Source organism: Xiphophorus hellerii, chromosome 22 (genome assembly GCF_003331165.1).
Source record: "Xiphophorus hellerii strain 12219 chromosome 22, Xiphophorus_hellerii-4.1, whole genome shotgun sequence".
In the NCBI taxonomy this organism is placed as follows: domain Eukaryota; kingdom Metazoa; phylum Chordata; class Actinopteri; order Cyprinodontiformes; family Poeciliidae; genus Xiphophorus; species Xiphophorus hellerii.
This window is the reverse complement of record NC_045693.1, coordinates 6,801,704-6,819,604: the sequence shown is the minus strand read 5'-3', so window position 1 is coordinate 6,819,604 and position 17,901 is coordinate 6,801,704. Positions and strand designations below refer to the sequence as shown.

At 35.4% G+C, this 17,901-nt stretch overlaps 2 protein-coding genes across 5 annotated transcripts; both read right to left on the bottom strand.

Annotated features, from left to right (window-relative positions):
- Positions 1-1,300: 1,300 nt before the first annotated feature.
- On the bottom strand, positions 1,301-7,676 carry pcgf6 (polycomb group ring finger 6). 3 transcript variants are annotated; one of them, XM_032553584.1, is made up of 10 exons: positions 6,912-7,676; positions 6,678-6,802; positions 5,595-5,691; positions 5,436-5,491; positions 5,272-5,331; positions 5,055-5,169; positions 4,695-4,722; positions 3,720-3,818; positions 2,552-2,638; positions 1,301-2,007 (listed from the first exon to the last, which is right to left on the bottom strand). In XM_032553584.1, the coding sequence occupies exons 1-10, from the start codon at positions 6,953-6,955 to the stop codon at positions 1,957-1,959; spliced, it is 762 nt and encodes a 253-aa protein (XP_032409475.1). In that variant the 5' UTR covers positions 6,956-7,676; the 3' UTR covers positions 1,301-1,956. The 3 variants fall into 3 exon arrangements, with proteins under 3 accessions (XP_032409475.1, XP_032409477.1, XP_032409476.1); XM_032553586.1 differs by having other exon boundaries at positions 5,055-5,151; XM_032553585.1 differs by having other exon boundaries at positions 6,703-6,802.
- A 1,998-nt stretch (positions 7,677-9,674) lies between these two features.
- LOC116713430 (RING finger protein 122-like) lies at positions 9,675-17,796 on the bottom strand. 2 transcript variants are annotated; one of them, XM_032553587.1, is made up of 6 exons: positions 17,054-17,796; positions 12,982-13,138; positions 11,399-11,441; positions 11,267-11,308; positions 10,781-10,863; positions 9,675-10,462 (listed from the first exon to the last, which is right to left on the bottom strand). In XM_032553587.1, exons 1-6 carry the CDS (start codon positions 17,076-17,078, stop codon positions 10,342-10,344), a joined length of 471 nt encoding a protein of 156 aa, XP_032409478.1. In that variant the 5' UTR covers positions 17,079-17,796; the 3' UTR covers positions 9,675-10,341. The 2 variants fall into 2 exon arrangements, with proteins under 2 accessions (XP_032409478.1, XP_032409479.1); XM_032553588.1 differs by having other exon boundaries at positions 12,982-13,112.
- Positions 17,797-17,901: the final 105 nt, after the last annotated feature.

Sequence of the window (17,901 nt, the reverse complement as noted above, 5' to 3'; positions counted from 1 at the left end):
TATAGTTCTGGCTGGATAATTGACCATTCATCTTGGTATAATTAGCATTTTGGGATTAATATTAAGGTATTTTCCTGTTTTAAACCCATGAATTGTACCTGAAGTGATATAATAATACCCTTTAAATAAGAATGTAACTACAGTAAGTATCTAATGTGAATGCATTAAATTGTAAAAATCTATTGTAATTGGTCCAATATGCAGAGGCGCTCCAAGAGGAGAGCAGGAGGGGCCACCTCTAGGAAAAAGAAATAAAAAATATCTATATATAGATATCTATATATATATATTTTCCCCTTAGTGTAAAAAATACACACTCGCATAAGAATAAATATATGTACCTTTATGACACCATAAGGAATTTGTTTTCCTTTGTCAATTTTAGGAGGAAAAATCATGTTATATAAAAATTTATATTATTATTTTTTAGGATTGTTGACTAAAATAAAATCAATAAAAGAATCCAAACTTTACCAAACCTGCAAAGTTGGGTACATTTTTTGTTTTCCCAACAAAAAATGTTGGGAAAACATTTTTCCCGACATTTGGGAAGCAATTCCTGCTTATTGAGCAGGAATTGCTCAATAAGCAATTCCTGCTTATTGATGGGGCCATATTAAATACATCTCAATTCAAAGGTCCGCTTTGTGCAACCTGTTGCTGATTGCTTAACTAAGTTGTAAATCGTAGATTGTCTACCTTATACAGTTGTACCTGGAAACGGAATCAATCTGAATATTTTGACTCCATATTTTTTTTCTGGCAATGTTGTTGGGCAGAATAATTTAAACTGATTTTTCAGGTGTACCTTTAAAAGTCTAGTATGTTGAGAGACTTTTCTAGAGACAAAAAAACAAACAGAAAAAAAAAAAAAAACAATTGACCAAAACTAAGCATTTCAGAAGCTTGCAAAAACAAAGTAATTTTGCTGCAGCTTTGAAACGTGAACTAGTGGACAAACATAAAACTGCATTTTAAAACTGAAATTTAATGTCCTTACAAAAAAGTTGTTTTTTAATGTAGACTAATTTAAGAAACTCAATAATTTACTCAATAATAGACAATAATTTAAAATCTACTTTAAAATAAAATAACTATCATCCTCTGCTATATTCATTTAATAGACAAAATGGCTGTTATATGTAGAAAAAAGGCACAAAATTTCCCTTGAGTGTATATTTAAGTCAATAAATCTAAACCCACATTCAATCATTTAAAAAAAAAAAAAATGTGTTTCACTTCTGAATTTATTTAAAAGATATATGGTGGGTTTATTTAAACTAATTTTAAATAAACATTGTTTCTTGTTTGAAGCAAACTGTTTTATTATCAAAGCAGTCAGTCAATAAATAAAAAGTAGATCACACATTGACCCAAAAACCACCAACACAGAGAAAAGAAGAGAAGATGTTGCTTCTCTTCTAGTTTTATCAACAGCAGCAATTAAACTTGGTTGACTAAAAGCCTCCAAGAGAGAAACTGGCAACAGAAAAGTTAGTCTTGTTTCATTTACTGAGCAAATGATCTCAGTTATCAGGTGTTTTTCACATTTTTAAAGGCTTTCCTAAACATTTCAGGGTCAGACAGAAGTTTACTTCCACTCATCATCAACATAAACGCAAACATAAAAAAAAGGTTTTCTCTTATTCACATCAAGTCAAAATCAAACATACAGCTTCAAAAATATACAGACCCTTCTCAAATATTGATTAAATATTGGTAAAGGCACAGATGGATGCGTGCGTTCGACTTGACTGCTTCATTTGATCCAGAACCGGTTTGGAGGTCCGATCTGCTGGAACATCGTCTCCAAGATTCAACCAAAGTCCAAGAAAAAAGGAAAAATACTCAAGCTCGTCGCTGCAGGTTGTTAATCGTCCTCAGTGGATTTAGAAAAGAGGTGAATCTGAGCCGTTGACCCGGTGAAACTGTGAAGACTCGGGTCAAATTTCCTGCTCAAGTCTGGCAGGGGAGGACCAAACCGAAGTGAAGCACCAGCAGACCGTCCTGCAAAGGAAACAACAAGTCTAAACTTAAAGCTGCAGTTTGTAACTTTTATAAAAAATAAAATCTGTCACCAGTTTGTAATGAAACGGATAACCTGTGGGGAAAAATAAAATAAATAAATCTTTTATAATTCCTCCCTGAGCTACTATTGCCGTCTGAAGAAATGCACCAAAAACAACCAATCAGAGTCAGGTGGAGGGGCTTAGCGCTGTCAATCAATCTTGTATACACGCTGATAAATGAGTTAACGGCGGAGAGACGACTTACGTTTATCTGCTGCCATCAGTGGCTATGCTAACTAGCCTTAGCAGCTTGGAATAGGAAAAGGGGATGAGCAGCGCCACACAGAGGGTTATTGACAGCACTCAGACCCTCCTCCTGGAATCTGATTGGTTGTTTCTACTTAGCACTGGGAGCTCGAACTTTTCACAGATTATCTGTCTCATAAGATACCGTCACGACATAGTGACTGTAAAAAATATGTTTGATAAAAGTTGCATACAGCAGCATGTTCCTATGTTACTGTGTGTGTGTGTGTTTTTACCTGTAGTGCTTCATTACCCACAAACTTCTTAATGTCTTTCAGTGACTGGTGATGATCTAGGAGGTGATCTCCACAAACCAGATCCACCTGCAGGGGGAAACAGAAACTGTTCACACCAGAATGTCTCAATTATTCAAAAATGTTTTTAGGCTAAGCATTTCGACTTAAAAATACAACACATCTGATTTCAATGGATTTTTTCTCACTTTCATAAAAAAAAGAAAGAAAAAAAAGAAAAGAAATTTTAAATGATAGGAAATGTTTTCAAAAAGTAGCTTTTATCATCCCTTTAAAGAAGAGTTGTACAATGGAGTATTTGACCCAGGCTACAAAAATGTTTAATTACGAGAATATAGTCATAATATATCAACAGAATAAAGACGCAATTTTACCAAAAGAACGTTTTAAAATTACAAGAAAAAAGCTTCTAAATTTATGAGGTTATCTGATGTGAGCAGCTCAGTTTGTGTTGTTCTTTTAAAATACAGTTAAAGTCCTGCTTCTGGTGGTAATTTGATGGTCAAGCATTAAAAGATGAATTATTTCTTCATCTGCAAAATGGAAACCAAAGTAAAACTTCAAGAGATGCTGAACATTCCTCTTTCATGTTGGAGTTTTCATAAAATCGCTACTTTGTTGTAATATTACATCTTTTTCCTGGTAATATTAAAACTTTATTCTTGTATTATTTCCAGTTTGTTGTTGTAAGACTGTATCCTTGTAATATCATGACTTTATTCTTGTATTCGTAATATACAATATATATAATATGTACAGTATGTGTATAATATATATATTTTGCTCTGTAATAATGAGTGAAATGCAGATTGTGCACCTAATTTCTGGAATAAATCCATTTTCAGGCAATATGGACTTAAAGTTTTATCAGGATATTTTGTGGTATTATTATGATAATGGTAAAAGTGACAATAAGAACCATTTATCATTTATTTTTTAAGTAAACCTATGATTCTGACTGCATGACACAGCAATTATAGTCCCACAAACACAAATAATGCTCTTGAAAAACATACCAGTCTGTAATATGGTTTTCTAGGACAATAGTCACATAAAGAAGTTTGAATTTTATCACCAAACTGCTTAATTCTCCGTCTGAAAATGATCTGTATTAAAACTAGCATGGGGGAAATCTAAACTGCAGGCTGACCTGACACTTGGGGCTGAGCTCCATCTTCCTCCGGATGAACAGCTCCACGTGTCGGATGGTGGCTTCGCCCGACACGCAGATGTACGGCCTTTCTAGAGGCTGAAACAACGGCAGAGAGGATCGGCTTTAACTTAAAGATATCCAAGATAAAGATGTCAACTTTAACAGTGAAAAGTGTATTTGAATGACTAAAATATACATTTTCTCAATTTTAAAGTAACACTTCATGTATGTGAAATGTATTTGCTAATCTTAAATGAGCCTTTTTTCCATTTGAATCAAAGGCTACTGTAATCTTCAGAAGAACCACTAGGAGGAGCCAAAGACTTGTGAGCATCAACACTTCCCCTTATTTTTACAACAAATGTTTTCCATAAAAAGAAACTAAAAAAAACTAAATTAATCTTAACAAGGTGTTGATAATGTCTTCAAATAAAGGAAATCCAATTTTTTTTATAGTTTGTCAAACAGGAAATTCTCAAAAGGACAGAAAAACGTGAACAAAAATTTTTAAAAAGCTAATGAATGAGACGCAGAAGCGTTCAACATCAGAGGATACAAAAAGTTATAACGTCATATTAGGATAATTGTAGATAGAAAAAGAAAGGAAGAGTAAATTTCCACCAAAATATTTTTCTGGAAAAAAACATGGACATTTCTGAGAATGAAAAGTTGAAAATGAACAACTTTTATAACTCAGAAGCGTCCATGTTTTTTCTAGAAAATTTTTTAGATTAATCTCAAAATTTCTAAGTTTCCTCTAGCAAATTTTTAACTTTTTAAACTGAAATTGTCTGCGTATTTTGGTGGAAAATCTCTCCTTTTTTCCCCTCCTATGTGTAATGGAGAGTTAGGAAGCCAAAGGTGAGATAAAATTAACCCTTTAGGACTTCTAGAATTACATTTACTGTTATAATGCACTAATAATATTTGTTTATGTTATGAACATTTGTTACAAAGATCTTATACCTTTACCTTAAAGTCAGAGATCCCATGTTCAGCCCTGAAAACAAAACAGTCAAGAGAAATGAAATGTGACTTTGATGCCGTCCATTAACAAGAGAACACACAAGTAACTATAACATACATTTATTTTTGAAACTTTACTGAATAAAAATTTGCCTTTAAATGCAGAAGCCCATCTACAAAAACTAAGGTACCCCAGCTTCCTCTCACAGCCTTAAAACATTATTGTTATATTTGCTGGTCTCTTTAAATTGTCTTTAGGTGTGCCAAAATACAAACAAAAACTATGCAATATGGAGAATGATTGCTCCAAAGTACCAGATTTAAAATGCTTAAATAATTTCTATGCCACATAATATGGAAATGTACCCAACAAACTCCAGGAGCAGATAAATATTCAGCTCAGGGGGGATGGTGAACACGGCTCTGTGAAAGTTATCTTTCCTTTTCTTCAGCACAATGGGACCTTGAGGTGAAACAGCCACTGCAAAGATCAAACCACACGTCACATACAGTCAGCAATACAGTGACATACTTCATCTATGTGAAATTTGATTATAAATAAAGAGAGGCTGGATGTCGTCACCTGGTTTTGGCATGGCGAGCCCCCTCTCTTTGTAGAAATTACACATTTTTTCTCTTTCAACTGTTAAAAAAACAACATAAAATGCTCACAAAAAACTCAAAGCACCACACCAGAAGCTCAGATGAACACACATTTGGTTTTAGTGTGTTCTCAAACATTCTTACGTTCTTCCAGGAAAGGAACCATTTTATATACAATGTCCTGAAGCTGTCTGTCTGGCCTGCAAAATATAAAGTAATTAACTCCCAGTCGGTTGCATACCAAACAGAAACACAGGGAGAGTAATTAGTCAGCAGCTGCTGCTGCTGGAGGAAAAAACTCACCTGATGTTGTAAAGAGGCTGCGTCTCGTGCACAACGATGCTGCATGTCGGACATCTGTTGCTGGAGAAGAAGTGCTTCACGATGCAGCTTTTGCAAACTTGAAGAAAAAGCAGAAGAAAACTAGTTCTAAGACATTTTCTATTTTACCGTTTGAGTGAGAGCCTTGAACTTATTCAAGATTTACCTGAACATGAGCAGACAGAGGAATGAGAGAGCCTTACATTGAATATGCAAGCAGAGATGCTTGAGGAAAATATATTTTTATGTGGCTTTGAAGATATTGGAAGTTCATATCCTCCAAATTTTTTGCCAACACGTCTACTTTCAAGCAGTCATCGTTTAAGTACAATATTAATGTATTATACTGCTTGTTGAGCTTAAATACAGAAAGAATTTCACTCAAAAACTGTTGCATGACTGAAAAATCATCTCAACATTTTGTAAAAATCACACAATCAATGCCCGGTGTAAAGATAAATGAACGAGTTTGACCGTTTTTAAAATTTCTTCTGTATTGAGATGTGGCTAATTCATAAATATTATGGCTACAGTGCTAAAACCTGAAGCCAAAATATGCCAAAGGTGGGAATTAGTTAGATTCAAGGTTGAGATCCCCCTTTCTAAGATAAAAAAACTCTTAATAAATATGTAGAAGTTATAATATTTTTATAAAAGCATGAGTCAGTGCAAGAGTTATGTAGTAGCTGGTGATTGATCAAAATCACAGATAATTTGCCCACCAAGCCCCAACAATGTGAACTAGTTGTAATGTGGTTCAGTTGAAAATAAAACGCTCAAATCATCTTTTATTGAACTTCCACGAATCAATCTTAGTGGAGAATAATCTAGTCCAGGTTTTAAGGGTCTATGTATTGTAGTTTTTAAATTAGAGCTGATTAAACTCGGTTAAGGTAGTTAAAAAATTAGGAGTAATTATAATTTAGCCATTTTCCCGAAGCTAACTTCGGTTTTCTATTATTTCTATGCACAAATTTTTGTTTTTTTTTTAATAGTCTTACTCATTTTCCAATAAGCAAATTTGTATGTTGTAATTAGCTTTAATGTGAAATAATCGAGGCTGACCCTCCCTCCGTAGTTTTGTACTCACATGTGTGCAGGCACTCTGTGATCGTGGTGGCATCGATGAAGAAGCCGCAGCAAACAGTACAGCGGATGTAGGGATAAAACTGAGTGAGAGGAAGCTTGGTCTGTGGAAAACAAAAACGTGAATTTGTTTAAAATCACACAAAGCAACAGCAGAAAACTGTTAAACATAAATTATATCCGATTTAAAGAAAACGTTAGTGTTTTACGCACTTCGTCGTCAGTGTCGCTGCCTGAAACGTTGGTGGTTCCGTCATGACTTCTTCGACCAACTGACATCCTCGACGGCTGCGAACCGCACTACAATACTTTCTCTAGTCTCTTTTACTTGTTAGTAAATTGATAAATAAGTTTGCCCTTTTATTCTGCTTTTGTTAAAATGTGGAACCCTTCTATTCTTAAACTTTTCGTCATGTAAACACAGCACTAGTCGGCTAGCGTTAGCCTCCGCACCGTGAATCGCAGAACAAAACAATAACACGCGCCTAACTGTATGCTAATATTAACAATTTCTTAGCGCAGACAAAAGCGTCATTCGATTTATATTTCCACAAACTTATATTTTAACGCGCTACAAAATAAAAATGACACAATTTAAATACTTTTCTGCTACACTATCTTTCGTCCAACTGAATTTCCCTCGCGCTTAGTTTGCAGACTGGATAACGTCACCGCTTCCGGTCTGGTTTTTTCAAAATAAAAGCGTTACTAGGAGTGACAGCGCTCCCTAATAGATCGTTATTATATAAATAGCTTCATCAGCCAAATATAAACGAACAGCCAATTTCAGTTTAATGGTTATTTGCAATAAATTGATTACTCATCTTTTATGCTCCCATTTCCTTTTGTTATTTTAGCATGTTGAAGCTCTGCTTAGATTCTATCAAACATTGAAATATGTAAAATTCTTGCTATTTTGGTTTATTTCAGTTTTATGTATGCATCTAATAAATGTCTACATATCAGTCAGAGGCAGTGTAATGCATAACATTTTTAATTTATCACGATAAAATTATTCACAAAGAAAAATCAACACAAATTTTAAAATGACATTTAAAAGAACGATTATATTGATTGTTATTTGTAGTTGTTTTTTCTTACAAAAGTCAGCTTTGTATTTACAGAGTACCATACAACATTGAATATACTGATAATTAGGTTTAAGGTGTGCATCCCACCAACAGGACATCAACTTAAAGAATCTGTTTACCTCTTAATGGTTGAAAACAATTTTTTAGTTCAGCAATAGCAATTATTTTTTTGTTGAGAATAAATTGGTTCTGTCCCTTTTTTTTTTAGGTATCACAAATCCAAGATTCGAGAAATACATCAAAAATGTTTATCATCACTGACACAATCCAGGTTTTATTGATAATACAAACAATTTAGCTACAACTTTAAAAAATCACATGGGGACGAGCTTAAGCCCGTCATGAATGTGATATTAATTTATTTATTTTGAGCTTCTTTTTCCCAAAGTAGCTTTCTTAACAGAGCTCATATTCTTTGTTATTTTTGATATAATAGGCTGGTTAGTTTGTAATTGCCATGTTTTGTAAATTTTAAAAAAAAACAGTGTGGATTTTCTTTTTATTTAAGAGAACCTGTGGAAACCTTAATTTCAGTTTTGAGAGAAAATGGATCAAAACAGAGTTCTGATTCTTTCTGTGTTGGTGTATAGTGGGCTTAATCACGCCCGTCCCCCCTTTTTCCCAAGTCTTCATTTGATTAAAGTCTTGTTAATTAAAAAAAGAGAAAAAAAGACACCATTTTCACAAGGTGGGGAGTCTATGGGGAGCATTTGACATGAAAACATTTCTCTGAGGCAGAACTGGAGGCAGAAATGATCAATTTCACTACAAAACATCATCTGGGAACATTCACAACTTGATAGCACAATTTCTAACTGATCCAAACCGTTTTAAAGTCAGAGGAAGAGTGGATGCTGCTTGAAAATGGATCCTGCACCACTGTCAGTTTTTTCACTGCCATTTTGTGAGTGGCATTTTTTTAATGTATGAAAGAGGGTAGTTCTGTTCCAAAAATTTCAAGTTAACAGCTCAAGGTCTTTCGGTTTTACCTTTGATGGTCTAAGAAAAAACATAAACAAAGTAAGCATTGATAATCAATAAATCAATTAACCGCATCTAAATTTAATACAAACTCAATCATTTCCATTGGCATGATTTATCGCTTATCTCTTTTTTTCTGAGGGACAGAACCTCTTATCTCTGTTACGCATTTTCATAACATAACTTCATAATAGACCATCACGAACCACATGCCATACCAGTAAGTGGCGGTAATGCTACTAAAAGTTTGTTGCCAACCGCCAGTAAATCCAACAAGAAGAAGCCACTCACAATATGGCGGGCAAGTTGATGGCTCGTGTCTATGCGAGAGAGATATCAATTCAGTCTGTGTGTACTATAGTAAGCCCGACTGACTCTTTTCTGTGTCTGTTACATCTTGTCAATGTTTTGTTGGGAAGAATCGTGTGGTTTGAACTTCGTCTTATTGAATTCACACCAAACTTTTCCACGTAAAAGACATTAACAACCAGTAAACAACTCAACTTTATACAGTGGGCTCTCGGCATTCCCAGAAGTTAGAGAATATAACCGTCCGCGAAGAGCTAAAATACTGAATACTTAAGAACCCCTCTAAAATGTTTGCAACTGCTAATTATAACAATTCAAACTATCTACTTTCTAACCTGCAATAATAGGAAAACGAAAACCGTTGCAGCACTACCGCAGGACCTAACACCCCTGTTATCCTTATGGGTTCAGCCAATCAGCGCTAAGGAAAATATATGCAGCTCCTAGATTGGCTGTTTCCCAAACACCAGCCAATAATGTGTCACGTAGCATTGCGTCTAGCTTTCTCAGCTTCCCAATTAATGAGTAGATTTTACGTAAATAATTTGGAGGCAAAGTTCTTCAGAAAAATCAAACAGGGGTCCACTGTATGTCACTTTTTTTTTTTTTTTTTGCTACCACTAGCCCTGAATACATAGTCTACGTCTTGGTTAGGTCACTTCACTTCTCTACTGGCACTGAACAGGTTGGAATATAATGCTAAAACTTATTAGTACATGCTTACATGACTATAAGGCACTTAGCATTAGCATGAGCCTATGTACTGAGAATGTTAGCATTCAAGTTGAGTTCAAAGTCACAAGAACTTTCTCAGCTAGCTTACTGGAAAGTTTTAACCAATATGGCTACCTTGTACACAAAGCAGTGTCTTTTCGTTGCACCACTGTCAGTTTTTGTTTGCACAAAATCCAGGATATTATGATGTTACCAATCAGTCTGAAAAATGAGGAAAAAAAAGTATATTTCAACTCACAACCTGAAGTTGACTTTCAACCAACTTGAGCACAAGATATTCAACATTCAGCGTTCTTACTTTGATTTACAAACCCCACGGTAAGATGTTGTTACCATTACCTTGTGTCTAAGTGTCCCCTTCATACATTTTTCCAAAAATGTTCTTCTGATCACAACGATGTTTATTTTAAAATTTCTGCAAGAGTAACTCTGCCTCAAAAAATATTTCTATTTTTAAAAAGAAAAAAAAACTAAAGAGAGTTCAGCTGAACGGAGAGTGCTTTGCATTGCTGCGTAGGGCTCCTTTATCAGACTTCCGAGAGACTCTGTGGCTGCTCAGGTGTTTGTTGGGGCTCATGCTGGATTCGACAAACTGACTTGTTACACATCGGACACACATTTCGGATTTCTAACCATTTCAGAAGACATCTAGGGTAAAAGCAGACAGACAAGAGGAAAAACATGACTAAAAAAATCATGGCTGTCACAGTTTTTGCTGCAGGACACAAGTCTCAGTTAGCATAGTTGTGCTCAAGTTCAAACATGCAAAGAAAATATATTCAAGAAACTTGACGTAATTAGCAGCGAGAAATTCAGCAATAGCTACAGGACTTCTTGATGTCTGTTAAACTACTTATTGAAGTTTGAAGCATGCAAAAAACTCTGCTTTGCATACTTAAAAACATCATATCAGTTGTACATTGTCGTAAAAACATGGTAATCAACAAGTACTACTATTGAACTCACTTCTTATGAAAAGCGTGGGAACACGGACACACTCCAAGCTCATCCCTGCTGCGAAACTCTTCCAAACATACTGCACAAGTTTGCTGGAAAAAGGAAATACCACATCATGAAACCACTTCAGCAAATAAAAAAAAACTAACTTATCCTAGAAATCTTCTTGATCAGAGTACCAAGGGACTATGGCGTAACTCTGAAGCCTATTTCTCTTCTCTTTGCCACTCTTCAAAATGGGAAAGAAAAGACAACTTGTCATTGAACTAAGGTAGATGTGCGGTAGTCCTTGTAAGGCTTCAAGAAAATAACCACCAATTTGCCCATATTTACAGCCATAGCAATAATTGAAAAGTTTAGATGTGTGCTTGATGCTACGGCAACTTCAACTGGAACCGCGTGCTTCAGTCCGATGAATGAACATATAAGAACCTGAAGTACTTTAAATGTTCAATCCCTAAATTCGTATTAGCTTACGACATGTATTCAACTTACACCAAGAAGACTCAGTTTCTTTCCCGCTCCTTTTAGAACTACCTGTTGATGACAAAGGAAATCATTTAGTTTACCTAACAGAAAAGCAAATGAAAACAGTCTTGTAGGAATGTTTCAGTAACAAGATGTTACCTCATTGTAGCCATAATTGTCTCTTGTACCTTGTCTTCTTAGTCTGTAAAGAAGCAACAAAATAAAACTCAGTATGCTGTTTTAAAGGTGGTTTGAAGAGCCAAACACAAGCCATGCTTAGAGCCAAGTCTGCACGAAAATAGTCAGTTTATTGGTCTAAAAACAAAATGGCAACATGAGACATGTTGTTGAGAATCAGCTGAAAATGTAACAAATATTGCACTTTTGTTCCCCAATCAAACCAGGTTTATGGGACTATCAGGTGTGAAAACACCCAAAGTAGAAAAGTGGTAGAGTGGTTTGCAGGCGTTTGCCTAGAAAGTCTGGTTCGTTTATGGAGGTGTGAATGCAATTTTGGTCCCTAATCAAACCGAATCTTCTTTACTATCAGGAATGAAAACACTCAAGACAGAAAGAAGGATACAAAGAATATAAGAAGAGATTTTATGTCTTTGGCCTACTTAAATATTGGTGAATAATTATAGCTGATTGGTTCAGAATTTTATGTAACATGCCCTCTCCATGCAGCTAAAAGAAAACTTACAAGTTTGTCACCAAAAACATCTGTACTGTGCAAATTATGTTTCCTTATCTCTCTCCACTGATACAAGTCTTGTCATGCTAAATGAATCAGCTGGGGATGCTCGGCGCTTCAAGCAGTCCTGGAATTCGTACGATGTCAAACTCATGTAACAACCTGAGCAGTGACGTCCCTCACACTGAGCAGGGCTGCACAAAAACATCAAAACTTGGACTCTTCACTGTAAAATATTTGAGCTGCATTTAGTTGTGTCTACTAGCTTTTACTTTTTAATTCAAAGAAATCTGGCAAGTTTTAGATTTTGAACGTAAGTTTGTCAAATATTAGTGAGTTGTGTTAGCTTTTGATTAATTTTGTCACATCTCCAAGAGTTGAGTGAACTAACAATTTTAAGTGTGTTTTCATACCTGATGGTCTGGTAGACTTGGGCCGATTGGGGACCAAAATTGCAACATTTGTTTCATTTTCAGTTCGTGTGGTTCGCTTTCACACTGCACTATGTAAATGAACCAAACCTCTTGAAAAACATTTTCCCCTTCTCACCTGTGGTGGCGCTGCACCAAGAACCACTGAAGAAAATGACGTGAAAACTTCTGAAGAAGACACTGAGCACAACTTCCTTCTTCACAAAATGTGAACAAAAATGGAGTGGTGTCAGACTTTACCTGTGTAGGATTTGTCTTTTGTCGTTAAAGGCCAGGAGACATTTCTCCCCTAGCGTTAGACTTGCACGTTTGTTTTGGTTGTATTTACCCAGAATGCCCTACGCTATAGTTCACTTCCTGCTTTTGGAGTTGTCTGCTTGGCGTTCAGATTAGCATTCAAACCGCGCCAGAGTTCACTTAAACCTATTATATTAATGCATTTGTCAGTTTGCAGTGGTTGAGGACAATGTCTGCTCAGATTCAAATTAAATGTTTCTGAGCAAAATTTAAAGTGATTTTTAATAAAAATGCATTAATGCAAATTAAATCAAAATTTCTGGTTGACTGTACTTGCTTCATTTTCAAGTTAAACCACCTTCAGATGTTTTACAGTGTACCTGAACAAGTAGCAGCAGTAGATGAGGCTGAGCATGAGGATGAAGAGGCCAATGCCCAGGAGGATGATGTAAGTATTAAGCGGCAGGTTAAAGAGACTTTCGCTTGTCATCTTGCAGTCAGGGACGAAGTCCTGCAGTTCAAAATCACACAGACACCCTAAAAATGGGAATCATGGGTAGAGATTATTTACCTTAATAGATTAAATTATATCCCTTTTTAAAGTCCCAGCAGAATATTGATAGAAGTTTGGTTTAGACAGAATTAGCATCATATTTTCAATGAAACAAGTGTTTTTTTAGGGATTTGGCTGGAACCAAATAGGAAATTATCTTTTATTATCCAACAAACATAAACGTTTACAGTGAAAATGTCATGAATGCAGCAAATCAAAACAAAGTATTTGAGGTAGAGTTGAAAAACTACAATCCAAAGAATCTGAAACTGCATTGACCTTAACTTCGCTAGTATCAATCTGATACAGATACCAACTTAGTATCAATATCATCAATATTCTGGATCGATCCACCCACCTCCAGTGCAGGTATTAATTTTACAAAATCAAATCAAAGGGTCATTATTGTCATGGTTTTCTGCATCAAGTAATTGTACAATTTTTCCTCTACTTGATAAAAATAAATTAAAAAACATATTGTGGTTTTGTTTTTGGCTCTAAAGTCAGAATATTCATTAATTTTCAGTCATTATTTCAGAAAGTTTTATATAATTTTTGTGATTTCATTGCAAAAACACAATCTTACCAAGTATTTTTGGACTGCTTTCTAACACAAATATTTTAACTTTCCAGCAAGATACAGGAACTTGTTTTAAGTCAATAATTCCTTAATATTAACAAAAATGTACTAGTTCCACTGGGAGATTATTTCACTTATAATATGGGGAAAATATTGTGTTAGAATTAAAATAATCTGCTGGAGTAACTAGTACTTTTTAAAATCAATATTAAGGAACTATATACTTGAAACAAGCTCCACTATCTTGCTGGGAAGTTACTCGTAAGTCATTTTTATCCTATTTCAAGGATACTGAGATATTTGCACTAGAAAGTAGACCAAAAATACTTGTCAACATTTTGTGTTTTTGAAGTGTTTTATTTTTGTCTTGAGTCAGATTTCTCATACATAATCTCTTGTTTGGTGCTTTGTATAACAGTTTCTGACTTTTCTATGAGAGGAAGTCACATTTTTACAAATATTCTTCACACTGCAAGGCACCTGCATGTCACAGGAATGTGTTGCATCTCCATGTTGGGTTCTCAAGTATTTTAATTGAGAATAAACATTTTTCTTAGCCTTTGGTGATTAAACGGAGCTGCTTTCCTTCCACACAAACCTCCATCAGTGTTGTGCAAGGATGCAATTAGCACATTTTTACGGTTAGACATAATAGCTTGTACTCCTGCTCAGGAGTCACGCTTTAATACACAAAGCTCACACCAGTACAGAGGGCTGGTAAGGCGAGTGTTTGGCTGGACGTTTAGGTTAAAGAGGAGGCAGCTGTAATCTTAGCACTATGTTAGTAAATCATTGATAGTGGAGGACCAAAAGGTAGGCCACTGTGCAAATGCTGCATGCATGCATGAACAGGTCTGAACTTGAACATGGTTAAGGTGAGGTAGTTGATCTGATCTAGAACCGTTCAGCTGTTTCTGTAGATTTTTCCTGCTGATGTTCATAGTTTTGTCTGCTCAAAGGAAAAAGAAAAAATGTGGTGTACATTTTTGTGTTGATTCTTGTAAAACCCACTTAAAAGGAAATGTAGAGTAACAGTAGGTTATTAGGAGTTTATATAAAAATTGAGTTCCATGTCTATAGTCAAGATTTATGTGGATAGTTGATTAAAAAAGATTTTGAATTTTTTAAAAAAAGGAAAAAACAGTTAAGCATGTACCTGACAATTGCAGAAAACCGGAATAATTAAGCATAGCACACTGAAACATTATGATGGCAGCCCCTGAAGGACATATAGCCACGCCAGATATTTACTTCATCATAAAGGTAGAAAAGTTTAGTAAAAATTGGTATTGGCCTCAAACCAAGCAAAAAAAATCTACAGATTTCTTGTGGTTACATTTTGGAGGGAAAACCACAATGCTAACGTGGCATTTAATGTAGCATAACATGTCAAACAGTCTTCTGTCATATTTTTTCATACTGAATGGCTACCAATTCCAGATTATCTAAGATTACGTCTAACATTGTGGGTGTTGGTAACTTTGAAGCTGTGAAAAATTGGGTTAGTTTTGAAAGAAAGAAAAATCAAAAGCCTCCTTTCCAGTTATACCTACTTATCTGAACTCTACTTGAGTTGGTTTGACTTGGTTTTCAATGGGGTGTAATGGAAAATTACCTTGAATCAAGTTTAGTCAAACAGGTACTAATGGATTTTTTTTTTCAAAGATTACATGTGAATCAATACGCCTGGCAAACTACTAAGTAATCCTGCAAGGCCTTGTGGGTAAAATACTTCCAAAGCAGCTGTGCTGCCAAAGAGTCACTATAGATCAATTTGGCAACATTTTAATCAAAAACAATCAGATTTTTCTCTATTTAACTACAAATATGACATCATGCTCTACATATGAAAATACTGCATCCGAAGGTTAGCTAGCTTGTTTTCAAATTGTCAGTAATTAATTATGCAAGTATGAAAATTTTCATAATGACAATTAGTATTAAAAAAAATGCCTGTAGCTCATTTTGGAGGGAAAACAACAATGCTAAAATGTAGCATTAACTGTAGCATACACATTTTTACAAGCATATTTTTTATGTAATATCCCTTTTTATTATCATTTTTTACATATCCACAGCTTCAGTCTTATCTAAAAAATGCTTTGGCGTTTTGAAATCTGGTTAGTTTTGAAGAAAACCACTATCAAAATGTTAGCTTAAAAACATTTAACATCTACAGTCCCATTCAATACATCCACATTTAGATTCTGTTTAAAAAGATCTGCCTTCATGAGCTGTCATTGTTAAAGAAAAGTTAAGTAATAAACATAAAAAAGAATTGTCAAGGTTTGCAGGTTCTCAGCTATAGAATATGTTGATATAACTCTTTAAACTAACTTGTTGTAAACTTGAGATTGACTAAATGGATGGGGAAAAAATCTCATAAAGATGGATAATACCTGGAAAAAACCTGATTTGTCATAGAAAGTGTTTTTCTGTGAGACACATATTTAACATATTTTGGAGGGAAAAAACAAAGCTAATTGCAAAGCTAATTGCTAACCATGCGATCTACAATACCTGTTTTGTATGCTTTGTATGCTTTTCATGCTAACAAAATGTCTATTTAATTGTACAACTTTTAAATGCGTCTGTTAAGCAGTACTATTTATCTGTGTCTAAATAGTACAGTTATTTTTGACTAATTTTTAGTCCCTCAAAAATGTACTAATTTTTGAGGGACTAAAAAATGCTAATGTAGCATATTTTGCATTACTGTCATATTATTTCAGTTCAGTTAAACATTATTTAAGCTGGAATATCCAACACTGTTACGTGGCACCTTGACTTAGAATGAAATGGGTTGGTTTGAAAGAATAACAAATATTTTAGATTTAAATCTTCCACTGACGTACTTCCGGTCCGGACGCGATCAGTATGGCAGCACCGAGTTATCAATTATAGAAGCTCCAGATTGAAAACATATGAATTAGTGAATAATATCTAAAATTATTAAATCTAAAAATAGTGGTCAATATACATTTGGTGTCTAGTTAACGGGAACATAGACAAGGACAAGTAGTACCTTTGCCAACAAGATTGCAGGTGACTCTTATAAACTTTAATTTGATCCTGAAAAAGTTCAAAACACTTCTTAATTTATAATAGACTGCGCCAAAAGCATAAAAGAAGCAACATCTTAGATGGGCGAAGTTTGTTTAATTTGCCTTTTGACTCCAAAATCGTTGAAGCTACTTGTATCGGTTCTCCTTTGTCAAACTTTAATGGGTTGCAATTCAATTAGAGTCAGAGGGACCACAGTTTGTGTGGCGCAAAATATGAAGAAAGGCTGTGCAACTGGTGGATCCAAAACACTTACCGTAACACCAGTGAACCGGATGCATCCAATAACATGTGAATGGTTGACCGGCACTCAGCCGGGAAAAGTTTTGGGTTTCTCAACAAGTTCTCTAGGTTTGGTAACTAAAAACAGTTTTACTTAGTCTAAAACACGATGGAGACATCCACTAAACACTCCCATCGACTGTCAGATCCGCCTTTGTATCTTCAGTGGATGACAAAGAAACCTACGTGGAGTCACGGATGTAATCCCAAGTCACTGTTATATTCTTGTGTCACTCTTTTTATCAATGGCCTCGATTTCCTGCTATGGAGAGACAAAGGAAAACGACACGGATGGATTTCCCTGTTATCCGGGCAGGTTCTCCCGTGGAAAGTCGATGGCAGCGCCTCCATCTGCCTCCCTGCTCCATACGCAGAACCCGCGGCGCAGCGTCGGTAACACAGGAAGACAACGGCGCTAATCTTAATTCTGATCCAGGCTCCTCTCACGTTCACTCTCCTCCCTCGTCTCTCTTCTCCACTTCTCATCTGCAGCTCTCGGTTTGTAAACAGATCTCTGCTCATGTGATTCACTGCCTGCATCACAGCTCTGCTTTCGCCGCCCCCTCTTTCCTTCCTTCCTTCACTCTCTTGCCCTCCTTTTACCCCTCTTGCGCCTCTTGGTTTGCCCCCTCCTTCCTTTGCAGCTGTAAGCTATTACTGAACAGCAGACAGGCAGATGTGGAGGCTGAGCAGTAATTGGCCTATCGATCAGGGTAACTCATTGTAGATGACAAAAGATTTAATAAACATACAAGTGAGAATTAGACTTTCGTAGTTATTACTGAAAAATAGAGGGATAAATGATTCAATACGAGAAGGAAT